The following is a 21,177-nucleotide window of genomic DNA, read 5'->3' on the forward strand; positions in this document are numbered from 1 at the left end:
TCCGCGCCAGCCCCGGCTCGAGGAGCGCCCGGACCACTGCCCCGCGGAGAGCGGCTGAAGTCAGGGTTACAACTCACCTTGGAACTGGGGCGCCAGACCTCCTGTAGGCAGGGCGTTCTCCCCCCACCCCACCCCCCACCCCCGGTGACATCATCTGTTTGGGGCTGAGTCGCTCCATAAAGGCAGCCCGCGGGAGGCCAGGAGCCCAAAGAACAGAGGTGCTGGCCGCGACGCCCTGGCTGCGCTCACAAGATCCCGGTGAGAGCCGTGCGGGTCCCAGCGCCCGAGCCAGAGGGCGAGAAGGAGCTCAGCCGCCCGCAACCCGCGCTCTCCGCCTGCGCCGGGAGCCGCCCGAAGATGCCTCTCCGCAGCCTACACGCGGCGGCCGTGCTCCTGCTCGTGGTCTTAAAGGAACAGCCTTCCAGCCCAGCCCCGCTCAACGGTAAAGTTTCTTTTGCCTCTTCTTTCCGAACAATCCCGAGCGCTCAGCCACACCTGGGCAGGAGGAGTCCTCACGCGGCTCGTTAAAGTAAAATCATTTGCCGGGAGCCGAGAAGGACCTGCAGGGTCTCCAACAGCACGTTTTTACAAAGGATGCTTCATTTTCCTTTGGAATGCAGGATCCTTTCTGGTTTCGCAGGGTGGGCGGGGTAGTGGGGGAGCGGTTTGCCGAACATTGTCCTCGCATTAAAATACGTTTCTGGGAGTACATCCCCCAACACCCACCCGCAGCGCTGGAGAAGTGGCTTGGGAATTTGCTAACCCGGGTAGGAGAAACAGAACTAGGAGGTAAAATATGGTGCCCCGATCCACATGCAGGCGGCAGAGGAGTGTCTGGGGTGTTCCTGAGCAGCCTTTTTACCAGGGAGGGTTCGCACAGCGGTGGGTGCTTTCCTTTGGAGGAGAGACTCTTTACCATTAAGTTTTACCTCCAAGTCAAAGAGATGATGCACCTCATCCTAATCACCGTTTTTCTCCAGAAGGGCTCTACTACTCTGAAGTTGTACGTGTGTGCGCGACGTGCCCTCAGACGAGCGTGCATAAACTTATTTCTGAGTGTAGTTAGGGCTTTGAACCCTGAACAGATGGAGGCTGGTGCTGCCCAGCCAGTAGCAGGAGATGGTAGAAGGGCTTGTGTCTGGGAGGTGAGTTGCAGCCAGCAGCTATGGTGTTAGTTGCTCAGTTGTGTCCCACTTTTTTGGACCCCACGGACTGTAACCCCCGAGGCATCTCTGTCCATGGAATTCCCCAGGCAAGAATACTGGCGTGGGTTGTCATGCCCTCCTTGAGGGGATCTTCCCGATCCAGGGATCGAACCTGGCTCTCCTGTGTGTCCGGCATTGTAGGCGGATCCTTACCCTCTGAGCCATCAGGGAAGCCGGTAGACAGCCAGCAGCTAAGTGAGGGCTTCTGCCTGGGTCTCCACAGCTGGGTGAGCCCTTTTCTGGAGGAGTAGATGGTGACTTACAGAAACTTCCTGAGTAACAGATGGTGGCTAGTGCCCTTGACAGAGTTTGCCCCAAATGTTTGTATGGACATTTATTTGTAGGTGCCACCGTTCCTGCTGCTGCTGCTAAGTCGCTTCAGTCGTGTCCAACTCTGTGCGACCCCATAGACGGCAGCCTACCAGGCTCCCCCGTCCCTGGGATTCTCCAGGCAAGAGTACTGGAGTGGGTTGCCATTGCCTTCTCCAGCGACCATTCCTAGACCCAAGCTAGGTTGAAACATTCCTAGAAGAGCCCAGAGTGACTAGAATGGCTGCCAGTCCATAGTCCCTGGCTGGGTGGTGATGGTGAGAAGTTGGTTCTGCTCAGAGGCATGAAAGCTGGAGCCCCTCCCATCAGAGGGCATGGTGCCCATGGGGCATGGTAGGAGAGGCAGAGGGAGCCTGGCTGTCAGCAGCTTTGTAACTCCTCTTAATTCAGTTCGAGTCCACTAGCTGGCTTGATATGCTTGGTAGTTATCTTCCAGAGAAAGTAGATGGGAGAAAGGAATTATAAAAGTGGAAATTAGTTTATAAAACTGCAGACTTTAATATATATTCCCCTCTGAAGAAAGCTGCACTGAAACCCAGAGTCTGACTTGAAATCTCCCTTTTAGCTCCAAGATGAGAGAGAAGCCCTTTACCGACCCTCTTCTGAAAGCCTGTTTCTCCCCTCACTCTGGGGGCAGCTCCTCCTCCCCGCTGTGCTTCTCTGACCCTCTGGACCCTCCTCTCCCCTTCCTCCTTGCCCTTCTCTCTTTTCCCTTCTCCCACTTGGGCTGGGGAAAGTTTTCAGTTAAAAAAAAAAATTTTTACTTTCACTCTACACTGAGCAGCCAGCCTGCTTACCCCCTTGATTCTAAGAACACAGCTTTTATTCTGTTCTTCCTCAGGCAGGTTTCTTGGCTTTTTAGTCAAAGCAAAACTCACTGAGATGTAAAGTGTCAGTATTAACCCAAGTGTGGTGTTAAGGGGGTTAACGGGGGCAGTGGGTGAGAAAGTGGTCTGTCCTCTGCCTGCGTGCATGCTAAGTCACTCAGTTGTGTCCAGCTCTTTGCAACTTGATGGGCTGTAGCCCGCCAGACTCCTCTGTCCATAGAATTCTCCAGGCAAGAATACTGGAGTGGGTTGCTATGCCCTCCTCCAGGGGATCTTCCTGGAACACCTGAATTTGCCAGACTGGCACTGGCAAACTTCGGGGTCAGGGAGGGAGAGGGCATAATAAAAGTCAAGCATCTTCCAGAGATAACCTGGGGACTCTCAGTTGCTGGGGGAGGGGGTGGGGGTAACATTTCTATGAATTCTTTAGAACCTGCTCTGCCTGAGCCTGGTGTGGAGAGCTGGGCGACTTTGGGGTCCCTGGACGTCAGTTAGTCAGGGAAGGTTCTAGCATCCAGGACAGGGAGCAAGCAGGGCCCAGAACCCCTGACCTGAATCTTTGTAAATATCATTTCCTCCGAAAGCAGCCAGGACATTTTCCCTGCCCAGGATAAGCTGGGGCTGCAGGTTCTAACAGGCATCCACCTGGAAAGAAGTGATAACCTTCTCAGAACAGATGCCCCCAGGAAGCCACTGAGGTGCAGCCACAGGGAGGGGCCTTTGCCTGGCCTGCCTGAGGAGGGGAGCGCAATTTAATTCTGTGAAGACCCTTGCCCCTAAAGTGAGAGGTGGGAAACCAGGAGGGGCCATAAATACAGCAAAGGTGCACCCTTCCTTTATCAAGTTTTCTTGACCTCAGTTCTAGCAGACAATGAACCAAACTGGGCACTGACTTCATCCAGTGAGACCCCCGACCCAGATCACCCTCCCCTTCATTTTACGGTGCCTCTCTTTTCCAGACTCCAGCTTTCAAGCCCCTCCAGACATGGCCATTTATACCCAAAGCACTGAGTCTTGAGGTCCAAGTAGGGTCGCTCAGCGAAACGAGGGCAGGAAAGATTGCTCTGCTGCTTTTTAAGTACATGTCCCCAGGCCTGCGTCCTTGAGGCCTTACAGTCCCAGAGGCACGCGATCTCACTGAGCTTACCAGAGCGTTGTGCTGATGCCGCATCTGAGGATGAGCGCTGCAATAGTATGGAAACCTCAGCTCAGCAAGCTTCAGGGAAGGGAGCAGAAGATATAGGCTGTTAAGGCCATGGTTTGATTTTGGTGCAGGTGCAATTAAAATTTCTGGCCAATGCAGGACCACTCAGCAGTCGCAGATGTTTTTTCCTGGTGGCCTCCAGGATCACTGAGTGGCCTGTGTCTCTCCAGGGAAGCACTGAGATGAAATTCCCTGTTCCTTGTGAGATTTTACATCCTGGGCCTCCAAGTGCTCTGGCCAGCTAAGTGACAATCCTCTGGCTTCCTCTGCCTCTGAAATCCATGGCTGTATTTTAATAAAACTCCTCAAACAGAACACCAAAGGAAAATGTTCAGAAAAGTGGTTTGAAGTTTTCTGTAGCTTGGTTCCCAAGCCATGTTTTTTTTTTTTCCCCCTTTTCACTATTGTTTCAATGAGAGGCTAGCAGTAAACTTGGGGGTCACATAGAAGTTTGGGCTCACCATGGTTCTGAATGTCTTCATCTAACTGCTGATTCAGAGGACGTGAATTTAGGGACTATTAAGCCCTGTCCAGTCCATAGTAGGTTTCAGGGGGTCTGTGGGGTCCTGGGGGAGAAGGCAATGGCACCCCACTCCAGTACTGTTGCCTGGAAAATCCCATGGATGGAGGAGCCTGGTGGGCTGCAGTCCATGGGGTCGCTAAGAGTCAGACACGACTGAGTGACTTCACTTTCACTTTCCACTTTCATGCATTGGAGAAGGAAATGGCAACCCATTCCAGTGTTCTTGCCTGGAGAATCCCATGGACAAAGAAGCCTGGTAGGCTGCAGTCCATGGGGTCGCACAGAGTTGGACACGACTGAAGTGACTTGGCAGGCAGCAGGCAGTGGGGTCCTGGATACTTTCATGGTACACATCTTTGCCACAAGCATTTTCAAGGCGTAACTAATTGGCCCATTAGGCAATTTTGCTGTAGAAAATAATAAAAAGTAAAAGCAGGACATCAAAAAAGACATAATGAACAGAAATAGAGTCAAGTGTACAAAAACTTATGGTTACTGGAGAGGAAAAGGTGAGGAGGGATAAATTGGGAGATTGGGATTGACATATACACACTACTATACATAAACTAATGACTAATAAGGACTCTTGTAAAGCACAGGGAACTCTACTCAGTACTCTGTAATGGACCTGCATGGGAAAAGAATCTTAAAAGCAGTGGAGATATATATATGTGTGTATATATAACTGACTCAGCTTGCATACACCTGGAACTAGCACATCACTGTAAATCTACTCCAATAAAATTTTTAAAGAACATAATGAAACATAAGAAATAAATAAAAATTTAGAAGACTTTCTTACAAATATAAAATATTTGGATATATTTTAAAATGTATGTAGATTCATAGTAATACTGTGCAAATAACTGATTTTATCTTGTGGGCTATACCTAAGCATTCGCCTTCCAAGTCTTTCGTTCATAGTATTTTATACTTTTTGTTTGTTTGTTTGTTGTTGATTCATCTCCTCAATCAGCATCACACTTTTCCTTCCTTAAGAGAGGTACCAGTTTCCAAGTATGGGGGTGCATGTTTATACCTGGGCTTTGTGTTGCAGTGTGAAAGCCTCTACCCTGTGGTGGATTCTTGGCATCTTGTCACCTATCTGTTGGTAGATGTTTCAAAGTTGTGGGAAACATTGGCTCAACCTTTGAGGCCCTCGGCCTCTTTTTCCGCCAGTGTAGTTTGTTTCAAAGTAAGAAACCAATTCTTGGTACTAATGATCATCATTGGTCAGCTGGATAAAGCCATCAATAACATCACTAACTGGAAGAAATGCTAATGCATTGGAATGCTAATGTAGTAGAAATCCAACTGCCAAACCAAAAATTGTCAACCAGTTATTTGATCTTTCATGGCAGAAATGTCTTACTGCCAGTTAATTATGCAACAAAAATTTGTGGCAAAAATGCTTGTGGCAAAGAAGTTTACAGTAAAATAAAGAAAAAGGAAAAAACACACAGAACAAAAAACCAGCACGGTTCTATGGACCTCCTATGAAATTAACTGTACGTGAAATTTCTTGTGTTCAAGCTTATGGGCATTTTTAATGAGGAAAGGCAGCAAATACTCTAAGGGGTCTGTACTACCGCCTCTAGCTCAAAGATTCTCTAAGTTCATGGGAAGGGATGGGAAATGTGGAGAAATGCTTCTTAACAGGCACTGATCCACTTTGCCTTAATGGTCTTCCACTGCTTTATCTAGAAATCAAGGAGATGGGTGTGTGAAAGAGCCCTTAGTCCTTCTCTTCCAAAGTGGGCTGTCAACAAATAATGCCTAAACCTAAGCAAATCATGAAGACTCAATATAGGTATATTTTTATAGAGTTGTGGAGATAATGCCAAAAGAATTATGTTAAAAGAATTCAAAGTGGTTGCCATAGGGAACAGGAAAGTGACTCAGGAGTGTTAGGGGACTGATATTTCGTTGAAAGCCTGATATGGATAGAACCATCTGACTCTTTAAACCACATAAATTACCAAAAGAATTGAATTTGAAAATTAAAAACACTGAGACAAAGAAATGAAACAGAAAAGCAATTTAAAAAAATAGGTGATTAACAAGTTTACGAATGCCCAGTTGTGAGAAGTGAGCACCAGGTGACTGGTCAGGTAAGTTTTACTGCAAATCAATTCCCGAGAGAAAGGAGATGTGAGTCTTCCTCCTGCAGCTCAACCCTGATGGGCCCAGAATCCTGGAAGCACCTGGTGAAGCTGGGAGACAGGAACATAGGCGTTGAACAGTCTCCTCCCTGTAATGTGTCCTAAGACAGACACCCCGAGTCTCCATTCAGGGTCTCAGGCTCTTCCTGGAGATGAAGAGGGAAGTGTGTCAAGAGCATAGCTCCACAACGACTTTCTTTTTAAAAAATTGAAGTGTAGTTAATTTCCAACGTTGTGTTAGTTTCAGGTGTACAACAAAGTGATTCAGATACATATATACATATATTCTTTTTCAGATTCTTTATCCTTATATGTTATTACAAAATACTGACTATAGCTCCCTATGCTATACCATTGGTCCCTGCTGGTTATCTGTGCAATGACTTTTTAAAACTATATTTAGTTGTTGCATGAAGGACTTTTATGAGTGAAGGGTGTGAGTGGGAGGCGACAGGTGACTTTCATGACAGTCCTGGCAGGGCCTCTCATCCACATTGCCGCCACCCATGGAATTCTAACTCCGGTGATGATGGTGGCAGCTTCCTTAAATAAAAACCTTCCTTTTGGAATGAGCTTGAACTCTTCTCTAGGCTGCGTTGTTAAGTGGGGGAAAAGCAAGATGCAAAACAGCATTTCCCAGAGGCCAGCATTTGTGTGAAAAACAGAAGGGAAGAGAATACAGATACCTGTATGCAGTCACACTGTGCAGGGGTTCCCATCAGCTGTGAAACTGGTTGAGTCTGATGAAGCAGGGAGGTTGGGTGGTAGGAAGTGCTCTCACTGTGTTCCTCTTGGCGGCTCTTGAGTTTTGAGCCTTGTGAATTTATTAACTATTTGGATAGTGAAATGTGGCTTTTCTAAGATATACAGGAGGCTTCTGATGAAGAAGCCCCCTCCCTGACCCCTGGACCCCTGCAGAGAATCATTGCCTTGTGCCCCTTCCCTGGAAGCCAGGTGCTCTGAGAGGCAGTTGTTCCAACACAGACTCTGAGAAAGATGGTGTGTTTAATTTTTTTCTCCCAGTTTTATTGAGATACACTTGACATAAAGCACTGTATAAATTTAAGGTGTGTGGTATAATGATGTGACATATATTTCATTAAGTGATTATCACAATAAGTTTAGCAAACATCTAATTATCTCATACATGTACAAAATTTATAGAAAGAATTTTTCCGTGTGATGAGAACTCTTTGGGATTTATTCTGTTAACAATTTTCATATGTAACATACAGCAAATGTTGATTATATTTATCATGTTGTATTAATACATCACATTCCTAGGACTTATTACTGGAAGTTAGAACCTTTTGGTCACCTTTATCCAGTTCCCCCTGCCCCAACCCCTTCCCTCTGGGAACCACTAATCTGATCTCCTTTTCTATGAGTGAGTTTGAAGTATATTGACCTACAACAGTATGTTATTTCCTGATATATAGATTAGTGGTTTTTTCCTATACATTTAAAATATGTCACCATCCACAGATACTACAGTTACTGACTGTATTCCTCACACTGTACGTTTCATATTGGTGACTCATTTATTTTGTAACTGGAAGTTTATACCTCTTAATCTCTCTTACCTATTTATTTCCTCTCCTTTATGCACCTCTCCTGTGACAACCATTTTTTTCTGTATCTATAACTGTTTGTCTTGTTTGTTCATTCTTTTTAGATTCCACATATAAGTGAAATCATACAGTATTTATCTTTCTCTTATTTCACTTAATATAATACCCCCTAGGTTCATCCATGTTGTCATAAATGGCAATATTTTATTCTTTTAATGGCTGAGTAATATTCCATAGTGTGTGTGTGTGTGTGTACATGTGTATGTGTATATATGTGTGTGTGTATATATATATCATACATCTTTTTCATCCATTCCTCTATTGATGGGCAGCACTTGGGTTCTTTCCATATCTTGACTGTTGTAAATAATGCTGCAATGAACAAGGGGGTGCATATAGCTTTCCTAATTAGTTTTTGTTTTCTCTGGATAAATACCCAGGAGTGGAATTTCTGGATCATATGGTAGTTCTGTTTTTAATTTTTGTGAGAAACCTGAATTTCCATAGTGGCTGTACCAATTTACATACCCACCAACAGTGCAAAAGGGTTTATTCCCTTTTCTCCACAATGAAAATTTTGAAGTTCTCAGCATCTACCTCCTTTTCAATTTCGCCCATTTAAAACAAAAATCTGGGGAATTCCCTGGTGGTCCAGTGGTTAGGATTCAGAGCTTTTACTGCTGAGAGCCTGGGTTAAATCTCTGGTTGGGGAACTAAAATCCCACAAGCTGTGTGGCATGCCCCCATCCCCCAGATAATAATAGTAAAATCTGTCGTATTTTCTCTAACTTGTTCAAGCTCAATTGTACTTACTTCCTTTGTTTTCTTCTTTGCAGGATCCAAGTGGACCTATATAGGTAAGTAGCAATCTTTATTTTTTTTGAAGAGATGGCTATATTTAAAGAGAAACTTCTTGTTTTGTGGAGATTATCTAGGGGGTTAGGGAGAGCAGTTCTGGTCTTGTTAAAGGAGGACACAAAGTCCTCCCTAAAGACTTGCCCCACATGTGTCACCGACAGCTCTTTCTCCGAGGAGCTGAGCCTGCTTCGTGCATTTGAATTGTGAATTGCGAGTCACAGTGTTAAGGTTTTCAGATTCCTGCAAACCACCCAGGTGAGGATGCTCAGGTTCCCTTCAGCCTGCAGGGGCCCTAAGCAGGAGACTGCCCTTCTCCTCTGTAGGACGTTCATCCTACAATAAACAAAGAATAAAGGGCTCCTTTCTGAAAGTTAGGCCCAGGTCCCAGAACTGAAGCTGCCAGTGTGTTTAGCATTAACTTTTTATTGTCATGTTTGTAGGCAAGCAAGGGACCAAGCAGTGATGGTCGATCTCAGTAAAAGAGGAATGGTTATCTTAAATGGAGAGACAGGGATGTCAAGGGTGTGCAAAAGGGTTTTGAGATAAGCAGCTTGAAATAGGCTCAGCTCATGTGTGTGCAGTGAATGGGAACTGGTCATCAGCTGGAATAGGGGATGAGGGCCAAGCCCCAGGGTCCACGGGCAAGTACAGGGATATTAATAATGTCTTGTTTGGGACTGAGTGACAAGGGATATGCAAGAGAGACTGCTGTGCGGAGCAGGAGGGTGGAACTGGCCACATTGGCACAGGAGGGGTGGTGACAGGCAGGGAAGTCCATTACAACAGAGGAAGCAGAATCCAGAGAAAGATCTGACTTGGATTTTCTAGTTAGCCTTTAGATGTTTGCTAGCCCAACAGGCTTAGAAAATTCCCTGAGCTAATCGGTTAGTTGCCTCCAGGCCAAGGTCTCCTGGCCTCTAGCACTGCAAGGCTCCATCACTGCTAACATCCCTTACTTACTTATTATGTGCAAAGCACATTGCTAAGTGGGTGGATAATTAGAAGCGTAGGCTGGTAGGCTGTGGTCTGTAGCTGGAATTACTTAAAGCTCACAATTCAAAGCAGAATATAATAGGTAATAAAAGCAGATAACAAGTAAACGGTTGAGTGCTCTGATGGTTCAGAGAAGAAGAATGCTAGGACTGGATGGTTAAGAAAAACTTCCTGAAGGAAGAGGGCTTTCACGTGGACCTTGGGGGATGGGGAGGATTCAGTATGGCTAGAAGGAAGTGCTACTGGCCAAGTTGATGATGGTGTCACATGAGTGGAGGCAAGAAAGAGCAAGATGGCATTTGAGGGAAGACATACAGAGATGTTGTTACGGGGGGAGGGATAGACTGTCAGAAAGATAAGGTGGGTCCAACAGGGGAGCATGGAGGAGGAGGCCAGGCTTTCCCACTTTGTCTCATGGATGGAGGGGTGGGGTTGGGGGTAATCTGTGTTTTAAGGAGAGTCGGGGGTGATAAGGGGTGCAAGAGAAAAAATAGGAGAGAGGCAGGAAGACATTTGGCCCTTGAAGAAACACCATTCTGTGTCTTAATGTCCAGTTTAAAGTGATGGCAGTAACAGGGCAGGGCAGGGCGGGGCAAGAGCCCTGTCGAAGGAGGAATCCACAGAGTCTGGGTATCAGCCCGCCCACCTCACCCCTCTGGGCGGCGTGTGGGAGGAGACAGGAGCAGGGCAGGCACGGAAAGAAGCAGGGACTTGAGGTCTGCACCTCATTCCATATGGTCTGGTGTGAACCCTCAGGGTCTCGCTTTCTTCCCACCTGTGACTTGGGGAAGGGATTGTTTGACCAGTGTTCCTCAAGCTATGGCTTGGGGTCACCTGCATCAGAATCACCTGGAATGCCTTCCAGATATGCAGATTTCTGGGCCTCAGCCTGGACCTGGGGGAGGGAGGGAACCTGAAAAACGTGTCTATTTCAGGTGATCCTTAGGCAATCTGTTAGAGAACCTCTGACCGGATGATTCCCAAGACCTCTCTAGCCTGAGTCAGAGGAAACCTGCCCCACCTCTTCTCCTGGCTTCCCAGGTAGAGTGGAGACACCACTCACATCTCTCCGGGGCTCCCTGCCTCTGTAGGACAGCCTACAGAGTGGAGCGAGGAAGTCATGGAGAGCAGAGAGACACCATGTCAAGAGGCAGAGGAGGAAAATCTTAACTGCCGTTTAGGCATGACATGGGGCTCCCTGGGGAGGGCCTCTGTACACCCACATCGACTAATCCAGAAGCATTTCTTCCTGGCCCCTTGTGCTGGCCAGCCCTCTGTCCCTCCTACCCCAGACAGTTAGGGTGGCTCTTTGCTGAGGGAGCAGAGGGCAGAGTCTAAGGATGCAAGACATGCATGGGGGTGAGCACAGAGGCAAACCTGGCTTTTTATTAGTGAAGTGAGCACACACGTGATGTGGAGTCAGGTCAGTGGGGGCCCATGAAAGAGGCCGGATGGAGGATAGGTAAGGAGGCAAACAGGTCCAGGCTGGCAGCTGGCATCAGTGTTCACAGTCACACAGGTAAACAGAGAGCCTGGCATAGATGCCCGGGGGAAATCGTTTCCAAACAACACGGGCTGCACCGAATGGGGCAAGTCCAACCCGAGGCCGCGTGCTGGTTTTCCCAGGGTGCAGACCTCAGCTACTTTGCACGTAGATGCCGCTGAGTCATCCTGCTCTGCGGGCCTCCGGCTGCCAGGAACACATGGTAGGACTTCTAGAAGCACATGGAAAGGGAATTTGAGCCCCTTCCCCCTCCACACTGAGTCACCGGACTGACCTCCTCGATGGCCTCCTGGAGACAGGAGGACCATCTGACAGCCATGGTGGGGCCAACCCTGCCCCAGGTGTCCCTCCTGGGGGGATTGGAGCGGCACCGGGTATGTGTTGGCATGTGCTGAGTCAGTGCCCTGCCCCCTGCAGTCAGTCCCAACTTGATCCTGCTGAGCCACCAACTCTGAAATGGAGGGCAACTGCAAGTCAGGCTGACTCACGAGGGGAGGCTGGACTCCAGCCTGTTCAAGGGCTGTTAGAAAGCAGAATAGGGGTGCCCTTGGCTGTGGAGGTGATTGAAAGAAGGGGATACTGGTCACCTTCAGTTCCTTGGTGTGGGTGCTGTTTTCAGTGTGTGAAAAGCCATCAAGCTTACTTATGATACATGCACTTTTCTGTACGTACATTATATTCAATAAAAGAGTTAAATTCCAGCTGGGTGGGAGAGTCATCCTTACCCGGATAGAGTTTTCAGCCCTCCCACAAGAAACAACCAAAAAACCCTCAGTGTGTTCAAAACAACAGAGCAACTGAAAGGAATGACTGTAAGAAACTAACGAGCCAAGAACACATCATGTGAACAGAGAACAGACCTGGGCTCCATCCCTGAGGATGCCAGACACTGCTCTGATGGTCCTCCAATATGAGTAGTTCAGAAACAGACGAACGCCACTGTTCCTACTTGGGAGAAATAAGACAAACCTTCACAGCTTCCCAGGTGGCGCTCATGGTAAAGAACCCACCTGCCAATGCAGGAGATGTAAGAGACGTGGGTTCAGTCCCTGGGTCGGGAAGATCCTCTGGTAAAGGAAATGGCAACCCACTCCAGTATTCTTGCCTGGAGAATCCCATGGACAGAGGAGCCTGGCGGGCTACAGTCCATGGGGTTGCAAAGAGTCAGACACAACTGAGTGACTTAGCATGTATGCACATCATGGGAGATGGGATGTAAGGGGAAGAGGAGGTCAAGCCCCCATCCTGGCAAGTGAGCAAGCCCCATTTCACCCCAAGTTAGGGCCCTGAGGGGCATTCACCAGGCCAGCCCCTCCATTCCGGAGTGGGGACTCTGGAAAGATGGCAGCTTAGCCTGGGGGTGCCAGGCACCGGGCTCTTAGGCACTCCTGCCCAGCTTCTTGGCCCAAGGCAGGACTCCCATGACCAGGCACTGCCACCACATTCCTCAAGCTGCTCTCCTCTCTCGCAGATAACAGATGCTTTATCTTAAAGGATTTCCTTTGGGAATTTGGAATGGCTCCTCCATCAGGGTGAACCTCATTGGTTCTTCAGGCTCCCACCTCCATGCCTCTTCTGTCCTAAATCCGCTGGAATATTTGGTTGCTACAGTCAAACTATCCCTGGGATTTAGGACATTTTTCCTGAGCTAGAACTAGACATGGGACACATGCAAGGAAGCTAGAGGAAGAACTCTTTCCTTTCTCTTCTTTAGTAGTGGTTAAAGATACCATTGGAGAAGGCAATGGCACCCCACTCCAGTACTCTTGCCTGGAAAATCCCATGGACAGAGGAACCTGGTAGGCTGCAGTCCATGGGGTCGCTGAGTCGGACACGACTGAGCGACTTCACTTTCACTTTTCACTTTCCTGCATTGGAGAAGGAAATGGCAACCCACTCCAGTGTTCTTGCCTGGAGAATCCCAGGGACGGGGAAGCCTGGTGTGCTTCTGTCTCTGGGGTCGCACAGAGTCGGACACGACTGAAGCGACTTAGCAGCAGCAGCAGCAGCAGCAAAGATACCATGTGACTTCATGATCAAAGGCAATATGAAAAACAGACTAAGAGCTAGCTAGCAGGAAGCTGCTACACAGGGAGCTCAGCCCATGCTCTGTGATGACCTAGAGGGGTGGGGGTTTGGGAGTCTCAAGAGGGAGGGGATAAACATATACATGGAGGTGATTCTTGTTGTTGTACAGCAGAAACCAACACAACATTGTAAAGCGATTGTAATCCAATTAAAAATAAATGAAAAAAAAAAAAAAGACTATCACTTAGAGCTAAAGGGAGAACTTAAAACAGAAGTTACGGAACACATGCAATTAAAAGGCTGATTTCATTAAGGAGAATTCTTATCTATACCAAAGGTAGAGCCTGGCCAACTCACAGAATCCCAATGCCTTCTCCCCCATTCCCACTGCCAACCTGAGGATGAATGACAAGAGGCACAAAGCACTCTTAAGGGAGAGAGAACCAGAAGGGCCACAACATGTTTTTCATACCAGGAAACTGAATCGCTATGCCTGCATCTTGGGGGTTTCCCTTGAGGCTTAGCAATCCAACCCACTATGATTTATTCATTAAATCTGTGCTATAGTTCCAGTTACTTCTCGAAGTTGTGACATCCAGGGTTTGCCTGGATGTGCTGTGGTCCACCCGTTCGTCATTTCTCATCTTTCCTGAGTTGCAGAATTGAGGTCTGTGTGTTCTGGGTGCCTGCATTTTCGTGTCCACAGCTGGCCTCACCAACTGGGTGAAAAGACAAGGAAGCTAGCATTTGTTCCTAAAGGTGGGGGTGGTGTCGTGGGGGTAGGGGGGTGGTGGTGAGGGGCAGGGGAGGCAGAAAACCAGGAGGAAGAAGAGGCAAGTGTACAACGCGCAGAACCAGGCAGACCTTCTGGAGATCGCAGCTTGGCCACTTTCTGGGTGAGTGGCCTTAGGAAAGTAACTTGACCTCCCTGGACCGTGGTTTTCTCAACTACAAGATGGGAGTCATAACACCATCTACCTCAGTGGCACCGGCATGGGGCAGCATCAGCATCCCCTGGGGCTCTGGATGCTCTTCCCAGACACTCCGAACTGCAAGTGAAACTCACAGGAGGAGTCTGGGAGAAAAAACGCAAACACTTCACCTCCGGTCCTTTAGCAGCAAGGAAAGTACCATGTATGACTGTTAGAAACACAAGTTCTCCGGCCCATACCAGATTTACTTCCAAATCAGAAACTCTGGGGCTGGGCCCAGCCCTCTGCTTTAATAAGTCCACCAGGTGATGCTGATGCACCCTCAAGTTTGAGAATCTGTTCCTCCCAAGCTGTGGTGAGGATGCAGTAAGATAATGCACGGAAATGGGCTTGCAGTGTGTGGTGCTCAGTGTGCACGCAGTGGGGCCAGTCACCTTCTTCCCCTTCGTGTCATGGGGTTATGGTGGAATTCTACTAGCTGATCGGTGGGTAACTGCCTTGTCAAGTCTACAAGACCAAACAAACGTGAGAGGTAGATCTTAGAAAGGATCTACCTCTTCATGCTTTTCTGAATTGCCTAAGTTTCTATGGGTGAGGAGGATCCCTTTTAAATTTTTATTATTATTTTCTTAGCTCATTCTTCAGCTTTACTGAGGTGTAATTGGCAAAAACTGTGTATATATTAAAGGTGTCCAGTGTGACAGTTTCATATATGTTGTGAAATGGTCACCACAATAAACCTAATTAGCACTCATCAGCTTCCATAAGCATAAGCATTGTTTCAGCTCAGTCGTGTCCACCTCTCTGTGACTCCAAAGACTGTAGGTCGCCAAGCTCCTCTGTCCATGGGATTTCTCAGGCAAGAATACTGGAGTGGGTTGCCATTTCTTTCTCCAGAGCATCTTCCCGACTTGGGGGTCGAACATGCGTCTCCATGGTCATTGCATTGCAGGCAGATTCTTTACCACTGCACCACTGGGGAAGCCCTACCTCACATAATTACTTTTTTTTTTTTTCATTCCCTACCTTCCTCCCCCGTGGCAACCACCTGTTTGTCCTCTGTATCTATGACTAGTTATTTTTTAGACTCTACATATGAGTAAAAACATACCACATTTGTCCTTCCCTGTCTGACTTGTTATCTGTCTCAGCATACTACCTTCTTAAAAAAAAGAAGTGCCACTTAGTCATGTCTGACTGTTTGTGACCCATGGACTATAGCTCGCCAAGTTCCTCTGTCTATGGAATTCTCCAGGCAAGAATACTCTGCCGCTGCTGCTGCTAAGTCGCTTCAGTTGTGTCCGACTCTGTGCGACCCCATAGACGTCAGCCCACCAGGCTCCCCCGTCCCTGGGATTCTCCAGGCAAGAATACTGGAGTGGGTTACCATTTCCTTCTCCAATGCATGAAAGCGAAAAGTGAAAGTGAAGTTGCTTAGTCATGCCCGACTCTTAGCGACCCCATGGACTGCAGCCTACCAGGCTCCCCGTCCATGGGATTCTCCAGGCAAGAACACTGGAGTGGGGTGCCATTGCCTCCTCTGAAGAATATTCTAGGTTCATCCATATTCTGAAAAATAAAAGGAGTTTCCCTTGTGAGAAAAAAAGGCATTGAGCAAAAAACCCCCAAAGGTTCCAAGCTCTTGTCCCATGGGCTTCGCATGCCAGAAAGTTCTTCCCAAGCTTGTCCTTCAGACGAGTTACCCTGGCACTTTCCTGGCACCTGTGGGACAGATATGCAGTTCCACAGCCGTGGCCACCTCAGTCATGCAGCTTAAATCACTGGAGCATCCCTTGCTGCCCCGCCCAGAGAATGCACTCCTCCCCTGTGAGCCTCTGGGCTGAGCCCTGATTTCGGTTTAGGAATGGAGTGGAGTGGAGCTGGGAAGAAATCTGGGGCTGGGCTACAGGGAATTCTGAGCTCCATAAGCCCAGCCCATGCAGGTGCCCCTCCACACCTGGGGCAGAGACAGGCCTTGGAACTGTGGGGTGAGGGCTGCCTGGGAGGGGGTCCTGCCACGGGCTCTGTGGGGCCTCTTGCTGTGCTCAAACTTGCCCTTTCTGCTGCATGCTGGTCTCAAGCCCCAGGCAGTCAGGTGAGGGCAGGGCACATCCCTCCAGCAGCCAGTTAAAGCCCTTGGCAGTCCATCCCCAGCATGAAGAGAGAGGGGAGCAAGCGCCTGGGGTAAACCAGATCAGAAGAAAAGATTGAAAGCAAAAGGGCTGAATTCAGAGCAGATGCGTGAAGGTGCCCTGGGCAGAGAAGGTCTGGTTTTTCATGGAGAATGGATCCAAGATTGTTTCAGCAGGCTCCCACAGTCTCCTCAGAGGGAGCAAGGGCCCTCTCTCCTGCTCTGTTACTGTCTTCCTCTGCAGGGGCAGAGCGGGTGAAGGGCACAGGCACTACTGAGGCGCCCAAGAACACAGCCAGCCACGCCACATGGCCAGGAATGAGAGCCAGCACCTGCTCTGGACAAAGACTGTATTGTAGTGATTCTCAGATGCAACTTTTTTTTACATTATAGCATCTCTGTAAGTGGGATATATTTTATAATCCATGGCATCTAGAAGCAATGAAATATGGTAGCTGTTCCAAATACTCACCAGAGAAGTTCCCTGTTAGATGCTAAGAGCACAGAGAAAGGAGCTGAAATGATTTAATTTCCACAATTCAATAGTGAAACAGTGGAGGCAAGAAAATGTAAAACTAACGGTAGTATGCATAGCACAGAGGAATAATGCAAAATCATGTTAGATTTTGAACTCGAACTTCTTCCCATTTTCAGTCAAGCCACAGTTTACTTATATGCCTAAGTGGTATTAGATCAGTATGACAAATATTTTTAAGGAAAATAAGTTAGGTGCTTATCTTTTTTTTTTTTTTTGGTCATACCACATGGCGTGTGGGATCTTAATTCCTTGACCAGGGATTGAACCACTCACAAGGTGGTGAGTGTACAGAGTCCAGGGAATTCTTATAGCTATGTGGGTTTTCTTTTTTTTAGTTAACAAAAGTATCCCTTTAAGGTACAAGTTTTCCAATGACCTGGCAAGTATTTGATTTTTGCCAACCAGGAAGGAACAAGTACGGACTGCCACCTCCTTTTGTCCATAAAGGTTGCCTCCCAACTGGTATAATTCTAAATAAAATAGTTCATTTAGCTCATTTTAGCTTTTTAAATGATTTTGCAATCATTAACTTGAGACATACATCAGCTGCATGACTTCTGAGTGAATGGGAGGAGACCCATTCAGACCTCATAAGGACGCCTGTGGTTAGTTTCAGGGCAGTCATGATGCCCCCACCTCTGGGACAGATGGCTCAGAAAGGGCTCCCTGGTTACGACCAGAGTGAGACTTGCTTACAGCAGGGAGTGGTGACACTGGTGAGTGGGGCCTGGGCTTTTGTAGTGAGGCCCCTGCTTGGCACCCCATCTTCTGGGAACTGCATGAGAAGTTGAGAAAGGAGGAAAGGTGACTCTGAAGGTTGTGGAACAAAGAAGTTTTGTAGCATGTCTGAGGCACTTGTGCAAATGGCTGTTTCCTCTTTTGGCTTTTGCCACCAGGAAGCCCAGAGGCAAATTGGTGATTCCAACTTGGGTAACTGCCCATTCTCCTATGATCCACAAATCTAAAGATTCTTCATGGATGATGCCCTTCTAGTTCGGATATTTTTTCTGATCCTGAACCAAAGTGTTATGCAAATAAATTTCTGGAATCATTATCTAGAAAGGACCAGAGAGTAATGGTACCCTACACATTCATCACTCTTATTCTGCGCTCCTCCATGGACACCATTATTTAGAAGGCTTAACAAATGAAATAATTAATTTTCCCCAATTGTTTTCTAAAATTTTTGTTCATATATTTATTTGGCTGCAACAGGTCTTTAGCTGTGGAATGTGACCTCTTAATTAGGTGAAGCATGTGGGATATATTAATAGTTCCCTGACCAGGGATTGAACCTACACCCCCTACAACGGGAGTGTGGAGTCATAGCCACTGAACCACCAGGGAAGCCCCTCCCACTGTTTTATTAATCAAAGACAGATCTGAAAACAAGCAAAGTTTTAAGTTAGCCCAAGAAAACTGATTTATATTTATTGCACAAACATTTATAAATATTAAATGCCAAGTATTAGACTAGATGCTGAGGAAATGATGAATAAGGTATGAATAAGACTGAAAGTCTGGAAGGAGACAGTAAATTAGATCAGTTCAGTTCAGTTCAGTTGCTCAATCGTGTCCGACTCTTTGTGACCCCATGAATCACAGCACGCCAGGCCTCCCTGTCCATCACCAACTCCTGGAGTTCACTCAGACTCACGTCCATGGAGTCAGTGATGCCATCCAGCCATCTCATCCTCTGTCGTCCCCTTCTCCTCCTGCCCCCAATCCCTCCCAGCATCAGAGTCTTTTCCAAAGAGTCAACTCTTCGCATGAAGTGGCCAAAGTACTGGAGTTTCAGCTTCAGCATCATTCCCTCCAAAGAAATCCCAGGGCTGATCTCCTTCAGAATGGACTGGCTGGATCTCCTTGCAGTCCAAGGGACTCGCAACAGTCTTCTCCAACACCACACTTCAAAAGCATCAATTCTTCGGCGCTCAGCCTTCTTCACAGTACAATTCTCACATCCATACATGACCACAGGAAAAACCAAAGCCTTGACTAGACGGACCTTTGTCGGCAAAGTAATGTCTCTGCTTTTGAATATGCTATCTAGGTTGGTCATAACTTTCCTCCCAAGGAGTAAGCGTCTTTTAATTTCATACCTGCAGTCACTATCTGCAGTGATTTTGGAGCCCCCCAAAATAAAGTCTGACACTGTTTCCCCATCTATTTCCCATGAAGTGATGGGACCGGATGCCATGATCTTTGTTTTCTGAATGTTGAGCTTTAAGCCAACTTTTTCACTCTCCTCTTTCACTTTCATCAAGAGGCTTTTTAGTTCTTCTTCACTTTCTGCCATAAGGGTGGTGTCATGTGCATATCTGAGGTTATTGATATTTCTTTCAGCAATCTTGATTCCAGCTTGTGTTTCTTCCAGTCCAGCGTTTCTCATGATGTACTCTGCATATAAGTTAAATAAGCAGGGTGACAATATACAGCCTTGACGTACTCCTTTTCCTATTTGGAACCAGTCTGTTGTTCCATGTCCAGTTCTAACTGTTGCTTCCTGACCTGCATACAAATTTCTCAAGAGGCAGATCAGGTGGTCTGGTATTCCCATCTCTTTCAGAATATTCCACAGTTTATTGTGATCCACACAGTCAAAGGCTTTGGCATAGTCAATAAAGCAGAAATAGATGTTTTTCTGGAACTCTCTTGCTTTTTCCATGATCGGGCCTTACAATGCAGAGAGATGAAGCACAGAAGAGAGTGACTTTGCCTAGTGTCTTGGGAAAGAATCAGAGAAGGCTTCCTGGAGGAGGTGATGTCCAAGCTGAGGCCTGGAAGATATGTAAGAGCTAGCCAGGCAAAGGGAAGAGGTTAAAAAAGCTTTGGGGTGTAAGGGATCAACTAGGCTGGTAGGTCCAGGGAACCAACAAGGATCTCAGAGAGCAGGAAAGGGGCTGGGGAGATGGACCACAGAGTGAGGGGCTTATGAGCCGGCCAGAATTGGGACCTCACTCTGGAGATAGCAGGAGACAGATTGAGTATTTTGAGTAGAAAACTGAGAAAAGCATTTTAGAAGGGCCGTCCTGGCTAGAGCATGGAGAGTAAATTGAGTGTGAGACACTGGAGGAAGTGGGGCCAGAGGGACACCGGAGTCTGAACCAAGGGAGGGACAATGGGGGTCCTGACCTATTGATATAACTCAGCCCGAAACGTAGACACCTAATGTTGTCCTTGGCTGGAGCAGCCTGATTGTGGATGAGGGCTGGCCTCTGTCGGGCTGCGTGAAGTATTCAAATCAGCGTCCACTGTCATTGCTGCCCAGGTGGGACCCCAGTGGGGACCACTGATGCAGCCAAGCCCCACAATCATTTGCAGATGAGGCGACAAAAACTCAGAGCTGACAACTGGCCCAAGCATGAGCAACTGAGCAGAGACCGGAGTCTGTGTCCTGATTTCGGTCTCGCGTATTTCCACAGACATTTAGTGGATGCTCATTTTATGCCAGGCATTGTGTACTCTACATGACACATCACAACACTGAGCAAAAGGCACTGAGGAAATGCGGTGATTTTTCAACCAAGTAAATAATACAGACTTGCCAGAAACAAATTGTGCCAAAATAACTTGCTTTTCTTCTCTGTTATCAGTAAAAGGCTTAGCGGTTAAAGAAAACACAATAGACTTAAGACCCGTTGACATAAATAAACATTTGATACAGTTCCTTGTAACACACTCATGGGAAATGTAGATCAAAGACCAACGTGGTTGCTAGGGAAAAAAAAAAAATCAATATCCTCAAGTCATTGTTACTGTCGGCAGCACACAGCTGGGAGAGATGTCAGGGGTCCTCCAGGGGGCCCTAATGACCGTTTTCAGATTCTTCAGAGTAGAATGGACAGCTGAAGGAGTCAGAAAGATGAGTATTGGAAAGAAGAACAGGGAATAGATGCCAGAAGGAGAAAAGCAGGTCAAAGAGGGCGGGTGGAGTGGGGCAGAAAGTGCACCCAGTGAGGAACATCGAGTGAGCGCAGCCGCACTGCAAGATGGCAGGGACCGAATGAGGAGAGCTGCTCGCTCCCCACCCCGCCCCGAGCTTAGTCCTGGTGACTCAGGAAAGAGGTGTAAGCATGCATTTCCGCATGCACGCACACACCCACATTCATGTGCATCTATCATACATTCTTAGATGTGTCCTTAGCCCACACTCAACCTCCGTCTCCTGCACCCTGAACCTGGAGTGAGGCTCTCCACTGGTTTCTGAGCTACCGGAACGTGTGTTGACATCTCATTGCTCACAGCGGTGGTGAAGTGAGATCTTACAGCCTGCCCCTCACCCCTGGGTGCTTCTTTCTGGCAATTTCCCAAGAGCCTCCCAGCTCTCTCTCTTTTTAAATTGGAGTATAGCTGCTTTACAATGTTGTG

General features: G+C 47.5%; 2 protein-coding genes across 9 annotated transcripts in view; one reads left to right on the top strand and one right to left on the bottom strand.

The window, feature by feature from the left end:
- Window positions 1-207: 207 nt before the first annotated feature.
- CA12 (carbonic anhydrase 12) overlaps window positions 208-21,177 on the top strand; it is a 65,344-nt gene continuing 44,374 nt past the window's right edge. For all 4 annotated transcript variants that reach the window (XM_005211744.5, XM_002690877.7, XM_059890716.1 and 1 more), the window contains exons 1-2: window positions 208-442; window positions 8,659-8,679. In XM_005211744.5, the coding sequence (XP_005211801.1) occupies window positions 358-442; window positions 8,659-8,679 (106 nt within the window). In that variant the 5' untranslated portion in view covers window positions 208-357. The remainder of the gene's footprint in view (window positions 443-8,658; window positions 8,680-21,177) is intronic.
- APH1B (aph-1 homolog B, gamma-secretase subunit) overlaps window positions 6,113-21,177 on the bottom strand; it is a 117,077-nt gene continuing 102,012 nt past the window's right edge. For 3 of the 5 annotated variants that reach the window (XR_009496047.1, XR_009496045.1, XM_059890454.1), the window contains one exon: window positions 7,252-19,586. Coding sequence is in view for 1 of the 5 variants with exons in the window: in XM_059890454.1 (XP_059746437.1) it covers window positions 18,365-19,474 (1,110 nt within the window). In the remaining 4 variants the exon portion in view is untranslated. Of the gene's footprint in view, window positions 6,398-7,251; window positions 19,587-21,177 lie in introns of those variants that run through there. The other 2 variants (XR_009496046.1, XM_010809264.4) reach the window with 1 other exon arrangement.

This window comes from Bos taurus, chromosome 10, assembly GCF_002263795.3.
Source record: "Bos taurus isolate L1 Dominette 01449 registration number 42190680 breed Hereford chromosome 10, ARS-UCD2.0, whole genome shotgun sequence".
NCBI classification, from domain to species: domain Eukaryota; kingdom Metazoa; phylum Chordata; class Mammalia; order Artiodactyla; family Bovidae; genus Bos; species Bos taurus.